Source organism: Helianthus annuus, chromosome 3, assembly GCF_002127325.2.
Source record: "Helianthus annuus cultivar XRQ/B chromosome 3, HanXRQr2.0-SUNRISE, whole genome shotgun sequence".
NCBI lineage: Eukaryota > Viridiplantae > Streptophyta > Magnoliopsida > Asterales > Asteraceae > Helianthus > Helianthus annuus.
Window position 1 is genome coordinate 12,096,960 of NC_035435.2, and position 14,695 is coordinate 12,111,654.

Below are 14,695 nucleotides of genomic sequence, written 5' to 3' on the forward strand. Positions count from 1 at the left end.
AATAATCCCAACTCAGTTATTGGCCGATAATAATCCGAACTAGTTCCCTTTTGGCCAATAATAGTCTACGTTAAATATAGCTTAATGGGGTTAAGTTTTTTTCCGAGTTACAAACTGATGTTTTAGGGCTTTTGATTAGAACGAGGATACGATTTTAGTGATGTAAAATTTACCTCGAAATACTGCCCCAAACGACGAAAATCAAGCTGTTTGAAGCATCGTTTCTGTAAGACCCTTACCAATAATTAACGGTTTTCGTGTAAATTTAAACTAAAAATGTGTATGAACAATTACACATACTTATGAAAATACGGGTTTATTTAAAACTTTTACAATTTAAAAATAATTACAACATAATGTAGGTGAGTTCGTCGTTTAAAACTGATAACGATACAACGTGCGGAAGGTTGCATCTTGATTGTGTTCGGTTCTTTAACGAGCTTGATCTTCATCCGTAAGCTTACTAAAGTTTACCTTTAATCAAAGCCAACAAAAACTTTAGTTTTGATATTAATATAACAAGTTTTATCAAGTCCCTTTCAACTAAATAAACAAAACAACAAAATTTTGCAGGTTTTATACCCGTCGCGTCGCGCGACGGGATTTTGATGTTCGGTCGCGTGCCGCGATGGTGGTGACCCCCACCTGTCGCGTGACGCGAGAACCCCAAATCGACAGAATGTTTCTCAAATTGATACTGCACTTGACCAGCTCAAACTTAAACCAAAATCCTAACTTTAAAACTTCATAACTTTTGTTCTACTCATCTGATTCGCGTGATTCTTTTTCCTACACGATTGTAACTTAATTCTCCATCTTATGGAGTTAAAACCTGATATCTAACTTCTCAATATATAGGATTTCAAGCCCTCGGCTTGAAATTGATTTACTAAGACTTTTGACCCGTTTAAGTTTAAAACCACTAACTTGTTTCTAACTAATCAAAATACATACTCCAATTCATTTAACACAAAATCTTTACCTCGGGTTCATAATTCTTATGAATTATGCAACTAGTACGCAAGCTATGCGCATAGATCCGTTTTGACCCGTTTAGGGGATTTAAGCAATTTAGTCTACAACTAGCTCTTTTCTTTTCACACTTCGTAATTCCATATCTAAAATATCTACCTATATTCCATAATCATCATGCAAATTCCTAAATAACCCATATGGGTCGTTTGCCCAATTTACCCATCAAGGGCTTTTTGGTTAATTTTAGTCCCTCATTTACGACGAAGGACTTTCACTAATAATTGACCAAAATATCACTATTAACTATAAATCTAAATATGCGTACCTATCTCGGGTCATAGCACTGACCCGTTTACATATTTTTTGCTTTAAATTTTCTAGCTAAAACAACGCAAGCATATGTTATTTCCTGTGAACAACAAAACTCAACAAGTAGTCGTCAGTTATTATTGTCAAATGGTATTAACACACCATTTGACCCGTTTAGTCGACATGACCATTTATTAACGTATGATGGTATATTAATACCATCATGCCCCTCGAACCTATTCCGGTTCGCGTCGTGAGTTCTTACTACTTAAAAGACATTTTCTTAAATTGTTCGACCCGTTTTAACTTTTACCAAATGGTGTCTTTATTTTGATCACTATTATTTTAACTATTAATTTGACAGATTTGGTTGTCGAGTGAATTCCATCTCCTCAATGACATACCAACACAACCATTTTCTCTATATCAATATTACATACATTTCAACTATCTATTTTGACCCGTTTGGTTGTCGAGTGAATTCCATCACCTCAATGACATACGAACTCAACCATTTTCGCTATATCACCCTTAAACATATTTTAACTAAGCTTGTCTACATAAACGTAACGGGACGTCAAGTCGCGTACCTTAGATCTTTCCTTTAAGCCGCGTATCGCTCCCGACTTTATCACCCGCCTTCTCGCTCGAGTCGCCTATAGTGAACAACCCTGCTAATTGTTAAATTGCCATTTTAAAGAATCGCTATCATCCAATTTTGTCAAAAATCATTACATATGATTCTTTTCAAGTTTCATCATACTTCTATAGTTTTATGTTCTCACTTAGGCAATTAATCGAACACCTTGTGGGTATGATTTATAACCTATTATGTTACATCAAATCTTAGTAAATTCCTAACCACGAATTCTCAATTCAACAAGTAGGTATGTTCATCATGGGCATTTTAACATCACATTTCAGTTTGTTATGAGTTCAAATGCTCATTTAATTCTTTAAATTTCATGAACTCAAACTTTTTCATCAAAACCCACTTATACCCATACAAGCTAAATCCTTCAATTACAAGTTTATGGCTCTAAATCACCAATTTCACATCTAGGGTTCATTACTAGACTAGTATTCGTTTCAATTTTACCATTATATCTAACATGCATACTAGACATCAAGTTATGAATGTTTGCCATAAACTTACAACATCACCAAACATTAAATTTCGACATACCTTGGGATCTCTTAACGTGATTGATCACGAAATTAGCTTCAACACTGATTATTGTTGAAATCCTTCTTTGATTCTTGGTGATTTGTGAGTTTTAGGGTTTTTGAGAGCTTCCCCTTTTTGCTCTGCATATGTCGACCAAACACACACAAATGTGTGTGTTTTTGTTTTAATTTTTATTTTAATTAAATCACTTTCATAATAGCCCCTTTTAGTCCCTCTAATTCACAAGTTATACAAAAAAAAGTGTATTTAATCATGTTTCGTTACTATTTTTAAACATACAACTAACTAGGTTAATTATTCCTAGTTAACTTAGTGGGTTCCGGGGGTTATAACCGGTTTTATTTTAAGTCCCGTTAACTCGGGCCCTTTTATATACTTTGTTTTTCTCAAGGTATTTATCATCCTTTCAATTAATATTAGGTTTATTTATTTAAATCCTAATATTTACCGGGTAAATTTTCCCCACTAACGGTATTTTACCCGTCATTAATATTAAAGTGGTTTGATACAAATCCCATTTTTGGGGTGTTATAATTTCGAGGTAAGTTTTATATAAATCGACTCGTATCCTCGTTCTAATCAAAATCCATAAAACATCAGTTTGTAATTATCGGCCAAAAGTGAACCGGCTCGGATTATTATCGGTCAATAACTGAGTTGGGATTATTATCGGCCAAATTGAGAAAGTTAGAATTATTTAAATCCAATTTTCCTTTAATTTAAAGCACTATTTATGTAATTTTCTTTTGAGTAAAGTACAATTTCCGTCCCTGTAGTTTACTCCCAATCGCATGTTTAGTCCTTGTTTGCCAAAAACGACCATTCATGTCCCTATGGTTGTCAATTTGAATCAATAACGTCTCTCCTAACATAATTCGTTGATCAACCATTAGTTGACCTGTGAAATGTCCAAAATACCCTCAATTATTGTATGTTACCTTAAAAAATTAAAAAAAAAACTTTATTCACAAATCTTCAACCTTAATTAAAAAAAGCTCGCATCATTGAACATCAAACCCCAAACTTTTCCTCTTCTTATTACCTACCACAAAATCCAACAGCATATAACTTCATTTTCAGATCTTAAAACAACAAAAGTGTTAAAAACAATCACGAACCACAACAAAATTCCTTATGAAAAGGGACCACTTTTCCCTTCAAGTTTAATGATTCCTGCTTCTTTTCAACAATCCACACAAAAAAAGCTACAAGATATTCAACAAAACTGATGGTACTACAAAACAAAAACGATTTCCACTTCATTTGATCTTGATCTTCCTAACCATCCCCCCCCCTTCCCGGCCCCTTTGATGTCTGTCGTTAAGAACAGCAAAAACCAACTAAACTACGTAGATAGGATAAGTCGGATATCGAACCAGAGGAGGATTGTGGAAAATATCGTTATGTCAGTGTTGATTAACTATTGAAGAAAAGGTAAATCATGTTTGGTTGAGATTTGATTACCTAGCAAATTACTAAGAAAAATACGAAGTTGTAAACAATGGGAGACAACAATGGTTCCTCCGGATTTCAGATTCAAAGTAAATTCGGTTTGTGTTGTATTGTTTACATTACATAAACATAATTGTATAATCTGATTTAACTAATTGTGATAAAAGAGGACTAAGTACTCTGATTAATTAACAACGAGAGGTTATCACACGATTATCAATTGAAGATTACCAAACCCAATCCCTATCTAATATATCCCACTTACTAGAACTCTCGGGAATTGAAAGAATCAAAACTAGGTTTAAAGCAAAATCAATTGTTTACAATTCAACTTAATCAAATCAACCGGTAACAAGCATCGAATACTTAGATTACCGGATTTAACAAAGTTTCAAACACATAGCCTAGTTCACTTACAAGAATCCTCCACCTGGAGGAAACCATAGAGAATTAGCCGCTCATCTCGATGGATTGATAAACGGTTGATTTCATCATCTTGATCTTAGTTTTGATGGAAAGTATGGTGATTGATGGTGAATATTAATGCCCAAGGGTGTCTTGTATCCCCAAAAATTCGTCCAAAAGCTCTCCTCTACGAGTTAGGGTTGGAGAACCCTTTTAATACCCTTAAAAACGTCAATTTCGCGCTGCCCTTTTCAAGTCCGTCGTAGCCTACGTCTGATCCGTAGGCTACAGATCGTGCTGGCTGTTTCTTTATGTCTGGCTAAACCATAGGCTACAGATCAGCCGTAGCCTACAACACGTAGCTGCCGATATGTTTCGTTATGATAGAACTGTAGGCTACAGATCATCCATAGCTTACGTCGCAACTCCCAACTCAACATTCTTCAAAATCACAACTTTCATAGAATGACACATACACCCCTGGACTTCATTCTTTTGCATTTCTAGCACTTCCAAGCTATCTTCTAACCCGAAATCAATACCGAATAATGTAATATACCTTGATTATCATCCACGGGTGTTCCGCTTCATCGCCAAACATCTAACTTTACCGATTTAAGCAATTAATCTGTAACATTACAAACGCACGTAGTTAACATATTCCAAGCACATTATCACTTAAACTACAATAATTCATACAAAATACGCACGTTAACACTCGGGTTTCATTTGATTTTGATCTTCCTAACCCCCCCCCCCCCCCTCCAATCAAAAAGTACGCACAACCAGCTTCATCTAACGACAATTTGGATTTCTTGTTTTGGATACAAACTCATTTAGCTACAAGAAGTAGTTCAGATCTCAGACCCATAAAAAGCCCGACTCTTGCAAACTTATATAATCTTAAAAGTTGAAACTTGCATAAAGACAAGTTTTGAAGAAAACCCATATCTGTTTCACCAAGATTTATGATTTGAAGTCATTAGAGCATTCACAATGGATCCTCTATATTACTCTGAGTGTAACCTATATATTTTTTTAGAGTGGTTGTAAATGGTTGTGAGTGGAGGTGAGAGAAAAAAAAAGTTACTGTTCACCAGTAAATTTGGAAGAGATATTGTTCACCTCTATAATTTTTTAATATTTTTTTGAAAGTAGTTGTAAGTGGAGGAGAGAGAAAGGGTAATGATAAAAGTATAAAAAATATTATTTAATTGAGACGAAGAGAGAAAGAGTAGTGTTTTTTAGTGTAATTATAAAGATGGAAAAAAGAATCAATTGTTAATGCTCTTAAAAGAACAATGGGTTTCTTTAACCGAATAACAAGATTTGCATATACAAGCACCTAGATACCATATGAGTATATTGTTTGTTTTGTTTGTGTGTTTATGTGGTGGGTAGGGGTGCAAACGAGCCGAGCTAAGCTTGAGCTCGACCAGGCTCGAACTCGAGCTCGTTTAACATATGAAAGCTTGAGCTCGAGTTTGGCTCGATTCGAGCTTTATTTCTGAAGCTCGAGCTCGGCTCAAAGGTAATTTTTGAAGCTCGAGCTCGGCTCGGGCTCGACTCATTTAGAATTTATTAATTAATTTATATTAATTATAATTATTGTTATACATATAGTTTAGTTATTTATTTATACTTATATAAATGGCAATTATTATTATATAAATATATGTTTATATATTAATAAAAAATATATAAACAGAAAGCTCGATTAAGCTCGCGAGCCGGCTCGAGCTCGATAAGCGAAGCTCGGGCTCGGGCTCGTTTAGTAAACGAGCTTGTTTTTAGGCTCGGCTCGTTCGAGCTTTTTTTCGAGCCGAGCTCGAGTAGCTCGCGAGTATCTCGGCTCGTTTGCACCCCTAGTGGTGGGTATTGAGTGAGATCAAAGCTAGACCTTTAGGGTTCTTCAACATTTTTTCTGTAACTGAAATGGTTTTCAACTCCATCGAAGCACAACAGACCTCCGTTCACCAACCTACTTACACTCAAACGCCATAACCACCCTCTCAACAACCAACACACACCTGTAATTAACCACCACTAACCATCGCCTTTTAACATCTTGGTCAAACCAACTGTTACCAACCACCATCACCTCTGATCTACACCTCCCTCGCTCGCCACCACGACATTCTCACAACCAGTCTTGGTTTTCATACAAGAAAAACAAAAGAGTAGAAAAAGGAACACTGTTGTTTGAAACGAAAGAGAGAAGAAAGAAAGTGAGTTAACGGATGGACTTTCATATGAACTAGGGTTTCTAAAGGTGAAGATGATATGATTTGGGAGATCTACAATGTTGGGTTGTTTTCATGTTTTATAATAATAGTAAAAAATAATAACAGTGAAAAGACAAGAATACCCTTCAAACCTTACTTAAAAGACAAGTTTGCCCCGGTCAAACCCCTTCCGTTAGGCGGGACGTTATTGATTCAAATTAACAACCACAGGGACCGGAATGATCGATTTTGGCAAATAGAGGTTGAACGTGAGATTGAGAGTAAACCACAGGGACGAAAATTGTACTTTACTCTTTTATTTTAAAGAACTATTAACCCAAAGGACTATTCATGTAACTTTCTTCAAACCACCCAAACGCAACCCCACCCACCGTCAAGGTCCCCGTCGCCGACCTCCATTCCACACCATCGTCTCCATTGCTCAATTATGGTTGGGTTCCAATGATTATCTTAGATAACTTACTAACTAATAATTATATATATATATAGTGTAAGGGTAATGTATAATTAGGGCTTATCATACGCTCGTAGGATATTGTGAAATCGTATGTTATAAAAAAGCATGTATGTTATAAAAAAGCATGTTGGTATTTTTGATGAAATCGCATGTTTTTTTTAGCAATTTCGCATGTTGGTATATAAAGCAATTTCGCATGTTAGTTTTTTAGCACAAATCGTATGTTCAAAAGTGAATTCGCACCAGATCGAACAGCTGGGATGATCATGTACATATTGTACGATAAGAGCCATATGTTATGTTTAATTACTATTGCTTTTTTTAATTAACATTTTTAAACTATGACATAGCCAGTTACTATTTGGTTAGGTATAGATTTGCTCTGATATGAGAATTTTGCTAATTATTAATATGTTAATCTTTTAACTTTGTTAGTTGTTGAACTGTCATGTTAATTGCGTATTTGTGTTAATCAAAATAATCTTGTTGATTGCTAATCATGTCAAATCAACAACAGAAATATGAATCAATTTATTCTCTAAAATTTACATGGTTGTAAAACAAGGTTTCCAAGGCCGAGTACTTTCCGAGTAGTCGCTACAAGGTAGGCTGCCGAGGCGACTTTCTTCGACTCCGCCTAATTACTCGGAGTCGGTCAAACGCGGTCAACCTCGACTAAAATCGGATCTCGTAGATCAACTCGGCCCTAGTTTGACTTAAATAATAATAAAAATTAATTTCTATGCCTATATATTAAAGAATGAATATCATTTTCACGTATTTTGTTATAAATATTAGTAAATTTATGTTATTTGACATATATTTAATATTCAAAAAGTAATTTCTTTATAATTTAACATGTCCGAGTACTCTCCGAGTAGTCTCCGCCTAGATCGAGTACTATCAACTCCCTGATCGACCGACTAGGGAGCGCCTAGCGACTTTTGCAACCATGAAAATTTATATGATAATTGCTAATTCGTGTTAATCAAAATAATCTTGTTCATTGCTAATCATGTCAAATCAAAATCAGAAGCATGATTTTTGTCTCACTTTATGATCATGAAATGATTGAGTCCTCCTTGTGTGATGAAACCAGGACTTTGAGTAGTGGTATAGATAAGTGTTCTAGGTTTTTTTTTTTTTTTTTTTTTTTAACGGCCAACTAAATCACCGGATAAGCATCCTGAGATGCCCTCAATCGAGCAAATGCATCCCCTCCTCCATAACGGTCAGAGTTGGATGCATACCCGAGCCACCAAGCTACCAGTTCCGGAGAAAACCCGCCGCCCGAAGGCCCACTGCGGTAAAACCCGGTTCGGCTCGGTTTCGAACTGACGATCTCCAAAGAGGCCTAGTTCTAAACTTCATTGCCACCACCAATGTCCTTCAAAGTGATGCTAGTGGGAGTAAACCCCTAATGTGAGCTCGACAATAGCTTGAAAATTGTAATCATAACTAAGCTTGATGAAATAACTCGGATTTAAAAGCTTTAATGGCTTGATATGTCTAGTAGAGTTTCGTTGATAAAATGGCCCAAAATATATGTTCAAATCGCTCGTCGCTTATCGCTCGCTCGCCGATCGTTCGGAAAACGCTCGGAATATGCTCGCTCGGTGTGGGTCGGATTGCGAACGAGCCAAGCATGAGCAAAGGTCCGCTCGGCTCGAATTAATTTTTATTAATTTATTACATATATAATTATATATGCACACACAAATTACATGTATATTCATATTTTATACATACCGCTCTATTAAATTTGGACCACTATACTCAAATATACAATTATATTTATCCGTACTAGCCTAATCAAACCAATAAAATTTTAACACCAAATTTAAAACTAAAACTCTAAGTCGTGAAGCGACAATATTTGACATATTTCTCTCATCGATCGTCAGTCATCAATCGTCTCTCACTCTCACCATATGCCACAATGCGACAATTGTTCTTTGTTGTATATTCATTGCCTCACCTGCCTCAACCAGAGCCCCATCCTCAGACGATCCGACCTCAATCTTAGTGTCATCCTTCAAATTACTCGTTGCTCGCTTCTCGCTCAGAAAACTACACGCTCGAATATGCTCATTCGGATTTCGCTCGGTTTTAAACGAGCCAAACACGAGCAAAGGTCCGCTCGGTTCGGATCGGCTCGTAAACAGCCCTAATTATGGTCAAGGAACCTAACTGCCACCAAGGACACTCTTGGTAGAGACCAAGAAGTTTTGCCATTTTAATGTTTTAAAAGTTCCAGTTCCTTTCATAAAAGCTTGATGGAATGTATTCCAATTCTTCAAAGAAAAAAAAAAACATTATACAAACCAAACACCCCTTACTAGTTTCAATTAAATTGAGTTGCACCTGGTTTGCCAATCAAACATTTTTTGATAGTATTGTGTGGTGGTCCAGTGGATGGGTCATGGGGCCCAAGTAAATATTAAACCTTTTGGTCCTGTTAAATATTAATTGATGTTGGATTCGTATTTGGGCCCAGATTTACGATGAATACTGTCACTATGTATGTTTAATGTTTGGTTATTTAATGCACACAGTACCTGAGCCCACTCCTAAATCACCATCAACATCATGTGAATACTGAATACATCACTTATTATTTATTATTATTTCCTCTTAAAAACTCTCAAAAATACCAAACCCCTTGTATATATATAACTACCAAGTACCAACCCAATTCAATACTTCAGTCTAGCTCAAATGACTCTGCCCCGGCTTATCAGAGCCGTCCTGAATCCAACTCACGCAAACAAACAAGTTCATAAGCCCAGCCCGAGTCATGTCCCAGTCTTAATGATCAAAAAGACTGAGACGGGCGGGCCCTGAACCAGCTTGACAAAAAAACTAGTCCATATAAGACTATCCACTATCACAACTAGAGATGGGCATAAAAACCGGTTCCTACCCGATTCCAGTGGACCCGACCCGTACCCGGTTCCGGTTCCTACCCGGCTAATAGTAGAACCGGTTCCGGGTTCAAAAAACCCGTAGGTTCCGACCCGGTTCCACATTTTATAAATAAAATCGGTTCGTACCCGGTTCCTACCCGTACCCGGTGCATACCCGGAACCCGGTTCCTACCCGGAACCGGTTCCGGGTATTACAAAAAAATCCGACAACTATTACAACTCCTAATGGAATATGATTGGGCCGTTCAAAGACTGACAATCCTAATTATTTCACATGCAATTGTTGAACATGCACATGTATTGTTTAAAAGGGCCGAAGACTCAAATTACTCTAATTGGACCTCCAATGTTAGTGGATCTGATTAATTGTATTTCATTTATGATCACATGCAGCCGTTTTTTATTCAAACGAAATGATTAATATTCAAACGAAATGAATATCTTTCAAACGGAATGATTGAAGTGTACCCGGGTTGTACCCGGAACCGGTTCCATCAGGACCCGTACCCGGTTCCATTGTACCCGAAACCGGTTACGCCGGTTCTAAATATATTGACGTGTACCCGGGTTGTACCCGGAACCGGTTCAACAGAGAACCCGGTTCCACTCACTTGTATCCATACCCGGTTCCGGGTTGGAACCGGTTCCGGGTTTTATGAATACCCGATTATGCCCATCTCTAATCACAACCCAACCCAACCCAATCTTATATTACAATATTAATTTCTCTCTCTTACACCTACATAACCCAACCCAATCCAATTTTTCACTTACTATCACAACCCAACCTAAACTAATATTTTATTATATAAACAAATAGAAGTTAAATAATAAAAAAAGAAAAAAGAATTAAATATTATAAAGAAATAGAATTAAATAATAGAAAAATGAATAAAGAATTAATATTATGTTGGTTGTTGGTTGCAACCAATGGTTGCCATACCAACCTAGTTGTTCATAAATTTCAATTATTTAATTAAAATAATTTCCTACAATTTTGTCTTATTTGCCATGTGGCAACCGTTTGTGCAATTTGGTCACCATAGTGGATAGTCTAAGAGTCTAGCCCGTGCCATGTCTTAATGATCAGAAAGACTGGCCCGGGTCCTGAACCGAGCTCGGGCAAAAAGACTAAGCTCGGGTCATAGCTTGGCCCGGACCATGTCCCAGTCCTGACGATCAAAAGGACTGACCCGGGTTCTGAACCAGCTTGCGCAAAAAAACTAGTGCGTGTCAGAGCCCGGGCCCGACCATGTCCCATCGTAATGATCAAAAAAACTGACCCGGGTTGTAAAAAAAAACAATATTTCCAGGTTATGTTAGTTATCTACCTTTTTTATTATTTTTACCTTCTAAATCCCTAATGCAAATTACGAGTTCTTGTTTGTACCATGTTTGGTTTAAAAAAGCGGGAAACGCACAAAAGCGATGAGATCTAAAACTGATTTTTAAAAAGCGAAGCGTAAAAGCGGTGAGCTTTTCGTGCGCAAAGCGCAAAGTGATTATATAATTTATTTTATATAATATCCCATAAGTGTTTAGCATCCAATACCTATGATTTAGCTATAATTAAGCTTTATATATATATTTTTTAAAATGAAAAAAAAAACATAAATGTTCAGCATAAAAAGCCTGTTGTACGACACTCAGAAGCATAGAAACACCCCATGTACAAAAAGCGTGCACCTCAACTGCGCCTTAGGTCGATTTTCACCCTAAAAGGCGCGCCTCAGCTGCGCTTCTTGTACATTGTGCGCCTTATGTCACACAAGGCGATGGGGTTTGCGCCTAGATGCGCTTTGCGCTTAAGGCGCACTTTTATAAACCAAGGTACCATGTTCATCGAAAAGATTGATGTAAACAATATTCATTCAGCATTTCGGCATCTCTACGCGATACCTAAAATTATAAACTACAAAGGTGCCGCAGCCAGAGCAACACGTGTTTTCGCACAAGGTAATGTTTATTCTCCGCGATAAGTATCATTCATTAAAATATCACTAGAACCAAAATAATCAATTTGGTTCTTCCAAAACAACAATATAAACACCAAGAGATTCATATAAAAACAAACTGGAATCAGACAGAAACAGATTATAAAAATCAGTATCAAACCAAACCTTAAAAAGACAAGATATATAAATTTTTACGCGTTTGTATCGTTAAAAAGAGATTATTTCACTCACAAATAATCCCAAACCCCCCCCCCCCCCCCCCCCTTAAATGCATAAGTTGCAAACAGATATTTTCAAGAATTAGATGCCCATCAAACAGAAACACAATATACCAAACTATTAAATACCATTAACAAGAACAAACGATCGAATAACACGAATGTAGCATATATCAAAATATAACTCTTCCTTATAGTCACGTAGACAAGATCCTCGGTCTCACAGTCTCAAAAGCCCAATAAACACCATATGATAAATGATAAACATGAAAATATAAGTAAAGACACTAAAACATACGAAACGACATAAATTAATACCTAAGTAGATATCTCATGATTCTTATAATCTTATCAATTATCAGACTCGTTTTTCCGGCTCGATTTCTCACCTTCTCGTTCCTCCAACAGCTTCCCGGACTCATCATCAACCTGTGCAGCCTTCTTCTCCGCTTCTTTCGCCTTAAGCGCCTGCAACTTTGCGTGGTTGTAATAACCGACCCCCAAGAAAGCAATCACATACCCGAATAGATTTATAGGTGTGACCGTATCCTTAATCACCGACCACGAAAACGCAATCAACAACCAATCTTTAACCACCCCAGCCACATTCATAGTCAAAGCCGACGTCTTCCCCACAAGCAAAAACACCGCAAGATTCAACGCAAACGCACAAATCGAATTCGTCCCGAATATAAAGTAATCAAAATGGAAACTTGACGTCTCCCTCAACTTCGGAAACTCCACGATCATCCACGGAACCGACAAGAAAGCCAAACAACAAGGCGCAACATAGTAAAGCGACGTGATCGGATTAAACGTAATCCCTTTAGAGGTCAACAAGATCTGAATCAACACCAATCTAGTCGCTTCGAAACAAACCGCACCCAATTGCAACACGACACCGAATGTATTAAACTGCGCCTCACCGTAGGCCGCAATCGCCACCCCAAACGAAATCGACAGCATATTACTCATCGTCTGTGTCTTAAACCCCTCTTTCTTAAACAAAACACCAATCGAATAAACCGCAACAGGCATTAAAGCTTTAAGCATTTGAATAAACGAAACAGATAAATAAATATAAGCCGAATTCGAAAGCCATAAACTTAAAGAGTAAAGCAAACCGATCGGAACAACCGATTTGAGATACACATCACGGGTCATCTGCACAGGTTCCACCATCTTCAACACGTTGACGATGACGTAAGCAAGTGAAGAACAAAACCCCATGTGGATCATTGTGAGAGAGATCGGGTACGGCCAGTTGTACATCTTCCGATCTAGAATATACTTGTTGTACACGATCACTGTAAAGCTTAAGAAGATCCAGATCGCGACGTATGTGTAGGATAATATGATTTTCTTGAGAACACCTTCGCTCAATGCGCCTCCTTTGCCCATTGTTGTTGGAGAAATTGGGGGCGGATCTGAGGTGGGTTTTGGGGGAATTTGGTGGGTTAGATTGGGATTTGTGAGATTTGTAGTAGAGATTGAGGATTTGAAGATTTGGGGAATTAGGGTTAGGGTTTGGAGGATGAGTGAAGAATTGGGGATTTTGAATGCGTGTTGTTATTGAGATGGAAGAAGAAGTCCATATGGAAGTGTGATAGTAGGGGAGAGTGTTAAATACGAAAAGAAGTTATGACTTTGAATATTGAATAGATATATACATATAGATAAATAATAAATATAAAAGTTATAATTTAATTATAGTGTAATGTAACGTATTTTAAATTTTATTAATATCGATGGGGTCTTAAATATTCTGAAAGTTTATTGTTGTGATAATACAAGAAATCGTATCAATTATATAAATTAAATTGAAAATTGATTAAATTAAACACTTTTATATAGAAAAGTTTGTTATTTATATGAGTAAACTGCAATTTTGGTTCATAAGTTTGGTCACTTTTGTCAGTTTAGTCTAAAAATAAATCTTTTGCATCTGGTCCTCTGTGGTTTTAGTTTTATTGTCATTTTGGTCAAAAAGTAAAATCAGGTCTTATTTATCTTATAAAATTATGTTATTTTGTCGTTTTCCTCAGGGGCAAAATGGTCATTTTATCAGGGTCGGCCCTGAGAATTCATGTACCCTGTTCGAGCTTGAAAAAACGTGCCCTTAGGTCTTAACTAAATAAAAAATTTAAACGTACTCTGTTCGAGCTCGAAAAAACGCCTAAATAATGTTCGACAACATAAATGAACTGAAATCGACATAAGTTAACTGAATAAATGAATTCGACATAATAACTGAAATCAAAAATCAATCCTAAATCATAAGTTAAGTGATTTCGACATAAGTTAACTGAATTCGACATAATAACTGAAATCGTAAATCAATCCTAAATCATAAATAAACTGAATTCGACAATTGATTTTTAGTTGTTTACCTGTGAAATCGAGTCGAAGGCCTGCTGATGATCGAAGGGTTGCAGACTGCAGTGCTTTGTCTCTGTCTATGATCTCGATTGCAGAATGAATGAATGATGATGATCGAAGGCCTGCAGAACAACACCTACAAATTATAGAACGATGATGATCGAAGTCTCGAAGATTCGAAAT

General features: G+C 36.7%; 1 protein-coding gene and 2 long non-coding RNA genes across 4 annotated transcripts; all 3 read right to left on the bottom strand.

The window, feature by feature from the left end:
- Positions 1-300: 300 nt before the first annotated feature.
- LOC110928645 lies at positions 301-2,615 on the bottom strand. Its single transcript, XR_002586526.2, has 3 exons — positions 2,471-2,615; positions 1,875-1,940; positions 301-474 (listed from the first exon to the last, which is right to left on the bottom strand). It is a non-coding gene; the product is annotated as an uncharacterized LOC110928645 (long non-coding RNA).
- Positions 2,616-4,207: 1,592 nt separating this feature from the next.
- On the bottom strand, positions 4,208-6,608 carry LOC110928644. 2 transcript variants are annotated; one of them, XR_002586525.2, is made up of 2 exons: positions 6,231-6,608; positions 4,208-4,958 (listed from the first exon to the last, which is right to left on the bottom strand). It is a non-coding gene; the product is annotated as an uncharacterized LOC110928644 (long non-coding RNA). The 2 variants fall into 2 exon arrangements; XR_004888235.1 differs by having other exon boundaries at positions 4,208-5,170.
- A 5,636-nt stretch (positions 6,609-12,244) lies between these two features.
- On the bottom strand, positions 12,245-13,761 carry LOC110928643 (probable sugar phosphate/phosphate translocator At5g25400). Its single transcript, XM_022171667.2, has one exon. The coding sequence runs from the start codon at positions 13,532-13,534 to the stop codon at positions 12,485-12,487; it is 1,050 nt and encodes a 349-aa protein (XP_022027359.1). The 5' UTR covers positions 13,535-13,761; the 3' UTR covers positions 12,245-12,484.
- Between the last annotated feature and the right edge of the window lie 934 nt (positions 13,762-14,695).